Source organism: Neovison vison, chromosome 13 (assembly GCF_020171115.1).
Source record: "Neovison vison isolate M4711 chromosome 13, ASM_NN_V1, whole genome shotgun sequence".
NCBI lineage: Eukaryota > Metazoa > Chordata > Mammalia > Carnivora > Mustelidae > Neogale > Neogale vison.
In genome coordinates this window covers 104,403,928-104,418,174 of record NC_058103.1, presented here as the reverse complement: position 1 = coordinate 104,418,174, position 14,247 = coordinate 104,403,928, and the positions used below count along the sequence as shown (strand labels likewise).

General features: G+C 39.0%; 1 protein-coding gene across 4 annotated transcripts in view; it reads right to left on the bottom strand.

Moving 5' to 3' along the window:
- TLN2 (talin 2) overlaps nt 1–14,247 on the bottom strand; it is a 428,022-nt gene that overhangs the window by 163,187 nt on the left and 250,588 nt on the right. For all 4 annotated transcript variants that reach the window (XM_044230578.1, XM_044230582.1, XM_044230581.1 and 1 more), the window contains 2 exons: nt 13,200–13,263; nt 12,054–12,158 (listed from right to left, as the gene is read on the bottom strand). In XM_044230578.1, the coding sequence (XP_044086513.1) occupies nt 12,054–12,158; nt 13,200–13,263 (169 nt within the window). The remainder of the gene's footprint in view (nt 1–12,053; nt 12,159–13,199; nt 13,264–14,247) is intronic.

Sequence of the window (14,247 nt, the reverse complement as noted above, 5' to 3'; positions counted from 1 at the left end):
AAGAAATAAAAATGTACATGGAAGCAAATGAAAATGAAAATGCAATGGTTCAAAATCCTTGGTATGCAGGAAAAGTGGCTCTAAGAGGGAAGTGTAGAACAGCATACATGTACCTTAAAAAGCAAAAAAAGTCTCAAACAACCTAACCCTTACACCTGAAGGAGCTAGAAAAAGGAAAACAAACAAAACCTAAAACCAGCAGAAGGAAGGAAATAATAAAGATTAAACCAGAAAAGGATATAGAAAAAAAAAAAAAAAAAACCAGAACAAATCAATGAAACCAGGAGCTGGTTCTTTGAAAAAAAAAAAAAATCAGTAAAATTGATAAACTGCTAGTGAGATTCATCAAGAAAAATGGAGAAAGGACTCAAATAAATAAAATCACAAATGAGAAAGGAGAAGTAACAATCAATGTCACAGACATATGAACAATTGTAGAAGAATATTATGAGGGATGCCTTGGTGGCTCAGTCAGTTAAGCATCCAACTTGGTCTCAGGTCCATGATCTCAGGGTCCTGGCATGGAGCCCCAAATCAGGCTCTGCGCTCATTGTCCCTCTGTCCCAACTCTCTCTCAAATAATAAAATCTTTTTAAAAAAAAGAATATTATGAAAAACTATGTCAATAAATTGGACAATCTAGAAGGAATGGATAAATTCCTAGAAACCAAAACTACCAAAACTGAAACAGGAAGAAACAGAAAATCTAAACACACCCATAATTAGCAAAGAAATTGAATCAATAATCAAAAAACTCCCAACAAACCCAAGTCTAAGACCAGATGGTTTCACAAGCGAATGCTACCAAACATTTAAAGAAAGTAATACCTATACTTCTCAAATTACTCAAAAAACAAAATAAAACAAACATAAAATAGAAAAGGAAGGAAAGCTTCAAAATCCATTCTATGAGTCCAGCATTACCCTGATACCAAAACCAGATAAAGACACCACAAAAGAGGACAACTACAGGTCAGTATCTCTGAAGAACACTGATGCAAAAATCCTCAACAAAATATTAGCAAACCAAAAACAGCAATACATTACAAAAATTCCCTGTAATCAAGTGAGATTTATTCCTGGGCTGCAAGGGTGGTTTGGTAATTGCAAATCAATCAACATGATACATCACATCAATAAAGAAAGGGTAACAACCACATGATCCTTTCAATAGATGCAGAAAAAGCATGTGATAAAATACAATATCCATTCATGATAAAAACCCTCAAAAAAACAAGTTTAGAGGAAACATACCTCAACAAAATGAAGACCATTTATGAAAAACCCACAGCTAATATCATCCTCAATGGGGAAAAAATAAAAGACTTCCCCGTAGGGTCAGGAAAAAGACAAGGATGTCCACCCTCATCAATTTTGTTCAAAATGTAGTGGAAGTCTGAGCCACAATCAGACAACAAAAAGAAATAAAAGGCTCCTAAACCAGTAAAGAAGAAGAATTTTCACTATTTGCAGATTGCAAGATACTCTACATAGAAAACCTGAAAGACTACCAAAAAACTACTAGACTGATAAATTCATTAAAGTTGTAGGATACAAACTCAATGTAGAGAAATACACTGCATTTTTCTATGCCAATAATAAAGCAGTACAAAGAGAAATTAAGAAAACAATCTCATTTACAGTTGCACCAAAAATAATAAAATACCAAAAATAAACCTAACCAAAGAAGTTAAATACCTAAATTGAAGACACAAAGAAATGGAAAAATATTCCATGCTCATGTATTGGAAGAAAAGATAGTGTTAAAATGTCTCTACTCCCTAAAGCTATTTATACATTTAATGCAATCCCTATAAAAATACCAACAGCATTTTTTTAGAGCTAGGACAAACAATCCCAAAATTTGTATGGAACCACAAAAGACCCCAAATACCCAAAGCAAAGCAAAGATAGAAGAATTACAATTCTGAACTTCAGGTTTTATTACAAAGCTGTAGTAACTAAAACAGTACGGTACTGGCATTAAAAACAAACACACAGATCAGTGGAATAGAATAGAAAATCCAGAAATAAACCCACAATTATATGGTCAACTAATCTTCAACAAAGCAGGAAAGAATAGCCAATGGGAAAAAGACAGTCTCTTTAATAAATGGTGTTGGGAAAAGAGGGCAACAACATGCCAAAGAATGAAACTTTCTTACACCATCCACAAAAATTAATTCACCGTGGATTAAAGACCTAAATGTGAGACCTGAAACCACAAATATTCTAGAAGACAGTACAGGTAATAATTTCTCTGACATTGGCCATAGTAACTTTTTTCTCCTGAGGCAAGGGAAACAAAAACAACTATAAACTACTGGGACTACAGCAAAATAAAAAGCTTCTGCACAGCGAAGGAAAACAATCAACAAAACGAAAAGACAATCCATGGAATGGGAGAAAATATTTGCCAATGACATATCTGATAAAGGGTTAGTATCCAAAATATAGAAATAATTTATAAAACTCAACAACCCCCCAAATAATCCAGTTATAAATGGGCAGAAGACATGAATAGACAGTTCTCCAAAGAAGACATACAGATGGCCCACAGACACTTGAAAAGATGCTCATCATCCCTAATTATTAGGAAAAAGCAAATAAAAAACTATAATGAAATATCACATCCCAGCAGTCAGAATGGTTAAAATCAAAAACACAAGACACAACAAGTGCTGGCAAGGATGTACAGAAAAAAATAACACTGTTGGTGGGAATGCAAATTGGTACAGCCACTGTGGAAAACAGTATGGAGATTCCTCAAAAATTTAAAAAGAGAACTACCCTAAGATCCAGCAATTGTACCACTGGGTATTTGTCCAAAGAATACAAAAACACTAATTCAAAGGGATACATATACACCTATGTTTATACCGGTATTATTTCCAAAGCCTAGATAAGGCAACAGCCCAAGTGTCCATCTGCTGATGAATGGATAAAGAAGATGTCATGTATGTGTGTATACACACACACACTGACACATACTGGAATATTATTCAGCTATAAAAAGCAACAAAATCTTACTATTTGCAATGACAAGGATGGAACTAGAGAGTATTACGCTAAATGATTTCACTCCTATGTGGAATTTTAAGAAACAAATGAGCAAGGGGGAAAAAAGAGACGAACCAAGCAAAAGACTCAAGTATAGGGAACAAATTGATGGTTACCAGAGGGTAGCTGGGTGGGAGGACAGGTGCAGTAGGTGATGAGGATGAAGGAATGCACTTACTGCGAATAACACCTGGTGATTAAATAAAAACTTAAGAAAAAAAATTAAAACAAGAAGGAGAAAAAAATCAAGTAAGAAACAAGCAATTAGATTAAGTTTTCACTTACTAAAATGGAGGTTTTTTTTTTTTAAATTAATACTCAGAAGTGAAGAAGGTATGAAAGAGAATCACTATAAATGGGAATTTAATGTGACAAAACCTTTATGGAAGAAAATGCACCGATATTGGTCCAAAGCTATAAAAATGTTCCCCCTTTTGGGTGCCTGGGTGCCTCAGTCAGTTAGGTATCTGCCTTTGGCTCGGGTAGTGATCTCAGGGTCCTAGGATGGAGTTCCCCGTCAGGCTCTCCACTCAGCAGGGAGTCTGCTTCTCCCTCTCACTCTCCCTCTGTGCTCTTCCTCTCTCTCAAATAAGTAAATAAAATCTTAAAAAAAAAAATATGTTCCCCCTTTTGACACAGATTGTTTTTAGAGAGTTATTCAAATGGGCATTAAGGAGGGCACATGAAGTGATGAGCACTGGGTGTTTATATGCAACTGATGAATTATTAAACACTCACACCTGAAACTAATGATGTGTTATGTGTTGGCTAACTGAATTTTAATAAAAACAATTTACTCAAAAAGAAGTTCTCAATGTGAGAAGATTATATGTAACTACAGTTATCATAGCGAAAAACTGGAAACAACCAAAATTTTCAACCACAGGGGAGTTCTTATACCCATATAACAGATGATTCTAGAACCATTAAAAACCATATGATTGGAAAACAATTGAATTCAAGGCAACAGATTTGCAATATAACATAAAATAAAAATAAAAACCATTTGTATAGCTTAACCCTACATGAAATAAAATTTTAAAAATGAAATTTTTAAATAAAATTCAAAACAAGATCTTTAGAAATAAAAATTTCATTACATGATAAAATGGTGACAATGATCACCTCAAGTGATTTGTATTATTTTCTTGTGGTTTTCCTTATTCACCAGACTTTACTTAAAAAATCTATTTCTGGGGGTGCCTGGGTGGCTCAATGGGTTAAGGCCTCTGCCTTTGGTTCAGGTCATGATCCCGGGCTCTGTGCTCAGCGGGGAGCCTGCTTCCCTCTCTCTCTGTCTCTGCCTGCCTCTCTTCCTACTTGTGATCTCTGTCTGTCAACTAACTAACTAACTAAATAAATAAATAAAACAAAACAAAAAATCTATTTCAGGGGTGCCTGGGTGGCTCAGTTAAAGCATTCAACTCTTCATTTCAACTCCGGTCATGATCTCCGCATTGTGAGATTGAGTCGTATGTCAGGCTCCGTGCTGGGTATGAAACCTGCTTAAGATTCTCTCTTTCCCTCTCACTCTGCTCCTCTCCCCTTTTCTCTTTCTCTCCCTTTCTTTAAAAGACAAAAAACAAAAACAAAAAAAAAACCAAACTATTTCTAATGTTATCAGGGAAAAAAAAGAACTTCCCAAATATTTGCTGAAACCCAGCAATGCCTAAATTACTATTCTCAGAGGGCAATACATACAAATTAGCAAACACAAATCATGTATGTATACATAGGGATAGGCAATTTTAAAATAAAGCAAATGTGCTAGGTATTTAATAAATATTATCTAGTAAGTTTCAGAACATCCTTCAAATGTTGGTATCATCATCCCCATTTTGCAAATGAAGAGACCAGCAACTCATCCAAGGCAAACAGTAGTGAGTGGTAAAGCCATGACTGGAACACAAATTCGAGTAGCTCAAAAATGGCTCTAACTTCAAAAGCAGACTGTCTACCACCGTGTACTCTTCTCTGGTGAAAGCAATCAGAGAAGACAAAAATCTCTGGGAGCTCCCATGGGCAGTTCATAAGTCATTCAACGGTCAAGGTCAGGGCACATCTCCAGCTTCCTCCCAGGAGGAGGAGAGAACAGGATCGGAAATCTGTGTGGGTGTCTGACAAGGGGAATACGGCAGTGGAAGAACCTCCCAGTCCTTAAAAAAACCACTGGGAAACATCAGATTCTTTGTAAAGAGAGGCCGGTTCTGCAAGAGGTGAAAGCAATGAAATCAAGGTGGACAATGATGGCGAGTCTACCTTGCCTTCAGAAGCCACACAGAGACTGAGGCGAAGAGGTTCTAGGCAGTTAGCCACACTGCGCTGGCACGAGCCCAGCTGCTGGGACCCCGAAGGGGATCTGAAATAAAATAAGGTTTGCAGCTGTTGCCTTCAGCCTTTTCCACCTGCACCTCCCGATGGACGGGGGGCTTTGGGGTGCGGGAACACAGAACTGTGATGGATTGCCCTGGCTCGTGCCGAGCTCATTCTGGACAGGAGAGGGAGTCATGGGGAACATGCTAACAACATACAGTGAGCATTCCATCAGAAGAGCAGGATTAGGCAGAGGAGGGCAGAAGAAATGCAGAATATGCTGCAACCCAGCAAGGGAGACCACATGATTGGGATCTCCCAATCAGATGATTTCAGGGCCTACCCACAAAATGCAGAGCAGCAGGAGAAAGTCAGAAGAGTGAAAGGCTCAGCTTGGGGTGAGCCACACTGGTTCTTCCCCCAAGACCTGCCTTAGACCCACAGTGGGAGAGCCTGCATGCTTGGAGAAGTTTCCTTTTTCTCCCCATATCCCACACAGCTCAATCCACCCTACACCCAGACTTGCCACTACAGAGACCAGCGTCCTTTTCTCTCCAGCTAAGCAAGCAGGCTAGGCAGGCCCCGCAAAGTCCTGTCTCTCAAGCACAGACACACACAGAGGCTGTAGCTGCTGCCATGCTGCAGAAATTTCTTTCCAGGTGGTCCTCATTAGGTTGGTTTTGTTTGGAAGATGTCTTGAGCTTGCATAATTTAGAGGCCTGAGAAGGAATGCATTCTACCGAGAGAAGGCAGGCTTCATTAACAAGCCCCGCCCCTTCTCTTTCAAGCACATCTCAGCCATCACTGTGGCTTCAGGCCAAGACCCACTCTTGACTCGGAGAAGCAAACTGAGGGCTGCAAAAGGCGGGGGTGGTGGTGGTTAGGGGATGGGGTAGCCACGTGATGGGCACTGAGGAGGGAACGCGACATGATGAGCACTGCATATTGTACACAACTAATGAATCACTCAATACCACATGATGTACTATATGCTGGCTAACTGAATTTAAATAAATAAATGTAAAAATGAAAAAAATTTAAATAAATAAATGTAAAAATATAGGTGTACTATATGTTGGCTAATTGAATTTAAAGAAATAAATATAAAAACAAACCAAAAAACCCCCCCCAAAACTGGCGGCTGGCTGGGGTCAAGCCTGCTTTCTTCCCAGCTCTTCTCCCATGCGGGGAGACTGGCAGATTACACAGGTCACCTGTGTCTTACATGGGAGATTGAGAATTGAGTGAAGGGATGCAGGTGGGTTGCACTCTTGCATGCTCTGGCTCGAGGCCCCTGACTTTGACGTGGCCTAAGCCTGTGATGCAGCTGTGCTCACTGGAATTCTACCTTGGCTTGGTGTCAAAGTGTGGGCTTGCTTACTCTGCTGTGTGATCAGTACACTTATTTCTCTCAGGGGCACGGCAGAAAGGGATGGCTGGTTACGAGCAAAATGGTGTTAGGGGCACCAGGCTGGCTCAGTCGGAGGAGCACGTGGCTCTTGATCTCGGGGTAGTGGATTCAAGCTCCACACCAGGTGGAGAGGTCCTTTAAATAAATAAAACTTAAAAAAAAAAAAAGAGCAAAATGGTGTTAAAGAGCCTGTTCATTAGCCATTTTTCTCTAAAACTGGTCATCTATTCAACTTAGAGTTCTGAGAGGTTCCAAATGCCCTCTGTGATGCTTCTGTAGTTAAGGAGAGAAGAGGGTCAGCTCACCAGGTATATTACATCTCAGAGCTCTGGCTGTGGCTACAGGGAAAGTTAAAAAACAAATTTATAAATGAGGAAGAAGATTTACACAAGAATTTCCTGGTGTGAACAAGATCCTTTCCAGGCCATGGGAAATGGCTTACCATTGCTTATGGGGTTTTGGTTAGGGTATCAAGGTAAAATGCAAAAGAAGTCACTCTAGGAGGAAGACTGTAGACATTTACAGCTTCCATTCATTAGGCTCTTACATGCCACAGTCCACTTTTCTCTATGATCTTATTTAAACCTCAAAAAAAGGCACAATTTTATAGGTGAGCAAACATGCATAGACAAAAGGTAAAGTAACTTATCTAAGGTAAAACTAAGTGGCAAAGCCAAAATCCAAATCTAGGTGTTTCTTTTTAAAGCTTATGTTCTTAGGCATTGGGAATACTGCCACATAAAGCCATTCCCTGTGGATTCATTAAATGGCATATAGACATTCTCTATATTAGAATCAGCAAACTAAAGCCAGTGCTAACCCCAGCTTTTTGCCTGCTTTTTTGTGGCCTGACAGCTAAGAGTGAATTTTCCATTTTTAAGTGGTTGGGGGAAAAATACCCCCAAAATCCACAAGAGGATTAATGTCACTATGTCACTATGTGACATGTGAAAATTATATGGAATTGAAATTTCAGAGCCTATCAATTAAGCTTTATAGGAACCTAACCATGCTTGTTCATTTACGTATTGCCTATGGTTGCTTTTAGGCCACATGGGCAGAGATGAATAGTATGGCCTGTAAAGCCCAAGATACCATTTAATCTTTTACTTGAGTTTGCTAGAGTACTAGAGTTTGCCAACTCTTGCACTACACCATGGGTGCGAAAAGGCAATTACAGGATGAAAGACTCAGGAGCCGGGGATTACGGAGATGTGAGAAGGGTTAAGAGATAATCCAAAAGTAATCAAATAGCCTTATTTTTCAGGCACCACATTTTTTCTTTAAGATTTTATTTATTTATTTGAGAGAGAGAGGGAGAGAGAGCACAAGCAGGGAAGAGAGCAAGAAGCAGTTTTCCTATGAGAGGGAGGCTCAATCCCAAGACCCTAAGATCATGACCTGAGCCAAAGGCAGACCCTTAACTGACTGAGCCACCCAGTCACCCCTCACCAGGGTCCACATTTCTTTACATATATTATCTCATTTAATCTTCACTAGAGCTCTGTAAGGCATTATCACTCCCACTTTCCAGATGAAGAAACTGAGGCTGAGGGGGGTTATGGATATCTCTCAAAGTTATAGGAGTTTCTGTTATTTCCCACATAGGGGTGTCACCATCCTGGATGACAGGCCAATCTTCCTGACTCCAATCCCCAAGCACTTTCTTTTTAACAACAAAGTAAAATACTCTGAATATTAGGTCAGTGTTTTCATGGATATGGAAAAAAATATGATATAAGTGCCTGTAAATATATCTAACTACTCTGAGACTATATATGATTAATCCTAAGGCCATGTGGTATGATTAAGTGTATTCAATATCAATATCTAAGTGTTTCAGAAATTATAATTTCAATGACTTACTTAAATTTCTAACAGCTTCTATAGAAAATTTCTAACACTTCTATAGAAGTAGTGAATGAGAAGCTAGAATCACTCACTTTTAACTTCCTAAATGATGCCAATGAAACTCCTCCACAATTCAATGGTATGGTATGTTTAGGTTAGGGTTTTAGAGAAATATGTTACTTATGCCTTTAAAAAAACTTATTATCCCTTAAGCCATACAATTTTTGTGCATTTCTGCTGTTCTGCATAGGATCTCTTTTCATCATCTATTCTAAATGACTGCACTTACCAATATACACAAACTGTTTTTTCATGTTGTTGACATATATCTTGTACTTGAACAATTTACTCAATTTAAAAATAAACCTAAAAGTTAAAATGACTATATATTGTTATAGCATGTACAGAGATCTGGAGGCTGAAAATTATGCTAAGCGAATGGACCATTTAATAATATTAGCTCTTCTAATCCATGAACATGGGATAGCTTTCCATTTATTTGTATTGTCTTTAATTTCTTTTACCAGTGTCTAAAAGTTTTTAGTATATAGATCTTTTATGTGCTTGATTAAATTTATTCCTAAGTAATTTATTGTTTTTGATACTATTATAGATGGAGTTGTTTTCTGTCTTTCTTTTCCAGATAGTTCACTGTATATGAAGCCATCTTATTTGACCTATTGATCTGATTTACAAGGTTCATTAGTCCATAGTATTAAATTACTCCTGAATTCTCAACTGTCCTACTTGGAAAATAATACAACTGCAGTCATACAAACTATTTATCAAAATCAATTTTCTTTTTTGAGAGAGCAAACATGTGAATGCATGAGTGGGGGGCAGAGGGAGAAGGAGACAGAGAATCCTAAGCAGGCTCTAGCCCAGCATGGAGCTCAATCTCATAACCTGAGCTGAGATCAAGATTCAGATGTTCAACCAAATGAGCCAGCCATGTGTCCCTATCAAAATAAATTCTAAAATAAAACGTATATGAATAAGACCACTGGGCAAAAAATTAAAGTGGGCAGTGTGCTCAATTCCATAAAGTGACAAAAAATAAAACTAAAGAAAATCAAAATCTGAATACCTAACATGTATACTAAAGTTGATCCTGGCCTTTCTTCAAAGGCATGTAAGTTAAAAAAAAAAAAAAATAGGGATGCCCAGGTGGCTCAGTTGGTTAAGCTGTTGCCTTTGGCTCAGGCCATGATCCCAGAGTCCTGGAATTGAGTCCTGAATCAGGCTCCTTGCTCCGCAGGGAGCCTGCTTCTCTCTCTCCCTCTGCCTGCCACTCTGCCTGCTTGTGTACGCTCGCTCTCTCTCTGACAAATAAATAAATAAATAAATAAATAAAATCTTTAAAAAAAAAAAAAAGACTTGAAATGAAGAAAAGGAGAAAGGAAGGGAGAGAGGAATGAAGGATGAAAATTTCCACTACTTTCTTATTTTGTCTTAAATACTTTTGTGAAAGAAGTTTTCATTTAACCAAATCTACAAGACCTTGCAATAACCAGAAGATCTGTGTTCTACCTCTAATTACTCTAGCCATAGCCAGATTTTTCTCTGGCCCTAAATTAGCCTTGGAGAACATTTTATTTTTTTTCTGGATCTTGCTGTTCAAGCGTTTTTCATAACTACATTTAGTTTGCTGTGTGCTATGTATTTTCCTAAATTTATTGACTTATATGCACATCACTGAAACTGACTGTATCAAGTGTGATGGGGTTGATGGAAAACAACATGAAAACAAGAATGAATTTCATACATAAAAGATTATAGAAAACCTCAAGAAAGCATGGAAACTGAGATCGAAGCACTGGACATGCTCGAAATTTGTTTTACCTTTGTCCCTATGAGGTATTGGAACTCATCTGCCATCTACTGTTCTTCAGAATAATAAATGAAAAGCAACTTTTTCTTCTAAAACAAGCAGAACTCGCCATCTGCTCATGGTGAGGATAGGGGAGTTAGCAGGATGAAGTAGGATGTAGGTGACTACAGGTCAGATGGGCTCACCTCAGCTAAGACAGCAGAGTCACTTCAGGGAAATGGAGCCATTCATACCTACAATGCATCAGCCCCAGGAAAAAATTCACTGACAGTTTAAAACTCACACTAAATATGAAAAATTCAACTTCTATATGATTTTCTGAAAAACAAAGTGATTCACCTATGCTTTCATCATTTGCAAGGGCCTCAGCATTCTGGGGTAAAAGACCAAGGGCTGTCTCGTTTAAGTAAGTCCTCGGTAAGAAGTGTTTCCCCTTCTCCAGTGTAACATCTTTGTTGCTCCTCACCCCCAATGAAGCAGCTTTCTCCAATTAGTATAGTCAAAAAAAGCGTCTCTACCCCCAAACATCCTAGAGGACAGTGTAACTTTATTCTTCTTTGGTTCTCTTTAGCAGTGAGGAAAGTGCGTTTCTTAAAGGACCCTGACTTGGTCCTTGGGACGTCTGTTCCTGGGGGCAGCTGCCCCACAGCTGGTAACAGTCTCCTTTGCCTCAAGCAACATGAGAAACTTCACATGGTGTAGTTTTCTTCCAGGGCCAAGAGCAAGAGGCAGGAAGCCAAGAGTCACAGCAAAACAAATGGCAATCAATGAAACCTATTAGTGAGACGACTAATAGAATATGTGAGGTCAGCTCCCTTCAGAAGGGAGCTGAGGGAAATTGGAAGGGGAGGTGAACCATGAGAGACTATGGACTCTGAAAAACAACCTGAGGGTTTTGAAGGGGCAGGGGGTGGGAGGCTGGGGGAGCCAGGTAGTGGGTATTGGGGAGGGCACAGATTGCATGGAGCACTGGGTGTGGTGCCAAAACAATGAATACTGTTACACTGAAAAGAAATTTAAAAAAAAAAAAAAAAGAAGAATATGTGAGGTCAGACTCCACAAAAAGTTTATCAGTCCACCTAAGAACACACCCGTAGAGGGCCTCAGTCTTGAATTTCAAAGACCCGCCTCTTTCCTTCTAGTAGGATGGCAAGCAATTCCCATGAAATCAGATCTGAAGGCCACAGAAAATCCCAAAGCCCACCTGAAAGTATACAAAGTACCCTGTTTACTACATTAATTCAGTCGGTATGTAGAGATCAACAGCCTTCACTTAGTCCAGGGCACTCTTAGTAATCTTAAGTGAGACATTTTCAAAGTAAAGTGATAACAAGTAGACATAAATGTACTCCTTCAGTGACCTTATAGCACTGCAGTGTACCAGGCCAAGACACAAGTGCCTGGAGGCCCACAGGCAGCCAGGCTCACTCACTAGCCTTACAGCTTACACACTTCGGGTCTGCCCCATGGGCTAAACTCAGGTGACCACTGGCCAGATGTTACCTCTGCAAATGCTAGGGGTCTTGGGACCACAAAGCAAGCTTGCCCGCCAACAACCCTCTGCACCCTGCACCCTGCCCAACTTACCTTCACCAGGAAAAAGGACACACCGTATGTCCGGAGGGATCGGGCGAGTTTGACATACTTGACCTTGGCTTCTATTTCGCTCATCTCTCCACAGTTCTTATGCTCCTACAAGTGACAGCAGCAAGGACCCGTTATCGCAGCTCTGCCAGCACGTGGACTTGGTAGAGGTGCTTACAATATATGGCACACACAGTCACTACGAATGATGGGTCACTGATGTTTGTGTCCAAGACCCCTTTGTGACACATGTACCAGCTCAGCAAGGACCAGAGCACACAGACAGCTCAGATGGAGGGCTTCCTAATGAAAACTGGAACCCAAACTCTCTAGATATTTTATACCTACAGGCAACAATTCATGCCGTGAATCTTTGGATTCAGACCAGAATCCAAAGTGTAATCCACTTTTGGAAGAACTCCGCATTCCCAAAGGTTCAGAACCAATGCTTTCAATGAGAGCTAAAATAATGTTCTCCAGGAGAGGTATCATTCTAACATACACCCAAAAGACATGGTTTTCCAAAGAGCAGGGTATAGAAATGCCTACACATCAGAGTACCTGGAATCAAGACTGTGTGCATTTTATACACATGAACACATGACATTTCTACTTCAACTTGCATTTACATTTCAATACCAAAGAAGACTTTAATATTTTGGATTCACTGGAGTGATTGTTTTATGGTAGAATTGATGATAGGGCTTTTCTTAGTGTTTGCCAGGAAGAGAGAACTCTCTGACATTTAGGGGAAAAAGCCCTGAATTTTAAAAAGACACCATTTTCCAAATTCAAAGCTTCAAAAAACAAATATCAGGACAAAGAAGCTACTTGTAGCTACTTCTTCAGTGCATTTTAGGAGCAAATCACCTTGTTCCGACACTATCAAGATAATGCCTTTGAAATTAAATGCATGCACATTTTTTCTCAGAAGGACTAAGTAACCTTTAGCAAGAACGTATGGATTAAGATAATAAATCTGCCCAAAGTAGATTTGTCAGCTTCTTCACTCTGGACTCACTAATCATTTATTACAGAAGCAGAGTACATGGTTGGGGTACTAACCTAGCACGTGCAGAGGCCCCTCTCATACTAACAGACGATGTTAGGGAGTGAGGAGAATAATAAAGTTCTGTACATTTCCAATACCTGAAATATTCTCTTTTCCGCTCCTCTCTGCTTGATGTATTCTTTGGGCAGGAATTCCTTTAGACTGAGAGAGAGAACAAAAATAAAAAAATAAAAATAAGCCATTTATTCTAAGATGAAAAGGAAAGAAAAGAGACTTTCGGTACAACTCAGTAAAGTCACTAACTCTCCCAGTATTTGATGGCACAATTAGGAACAGAGTGCCACATCCCATAATATACTTAAAGAGGACACAAATATAAAACCAGTCTGATACAAAGGATCAAATCAACAAAGTTAAAAAAGAAAGAGTTTCCATGATACACTGTAAAGTGGGAAAGCAAAGGCAGCAAAGTGTAGAGTATACTGTCCTTTGTGATACAGGGAGGAAAACATTTTCCATTTTATATGGTTAATACATATTTTTAGGGGTGCCGGGTGGCTCAGTTGGTTAAGCTTCTGATTCTTGGTTTCAGCTCAGGTCATGATCTCATAGTCGTGAGATCGAACCCCACGTCGGGCTTCATGCTCAGTGGGGAGTCAGCTTAAAGACCCTCTCTCTCTTTCCTTCCCCCTACTCTTTCACATGCACTGGCTCTCTCTAGAATACAGAAGTAAATCTTTAAAAAGTAGATGCATTTTTTAAAACAATATAAGCATACACCTAGTACTAATTAAAATGATTCTCTATGGGAAGAAGGGAAACACGGGGTGAAGGAACAAGGACGCAAACGAAACTTCTGGATATCCGTTGTGTTACAGTACTACCTTAGAATCACTTGAAATGACAAAGAGGGGAGAAATTCAACATCTAAAAACCTAAAGCAAACTGAAACAAATGGACTTAACAGGGTATCAAGTTGATAGCATAACCACAGGAAGAAAAGTGATTTCAAATAACTATGAAAAACAGTCTTTTGACTATACATCTCTAGTGAGACATGTTTTAAAGATAAAATGAACCACAGAGGACATATTAAATATTGATAGCATTATTTTAAAACTGTACCTTCTCCCCTCTCAACACATAAATACACACACACTATAAAATTAGGTTTTTACATTATAT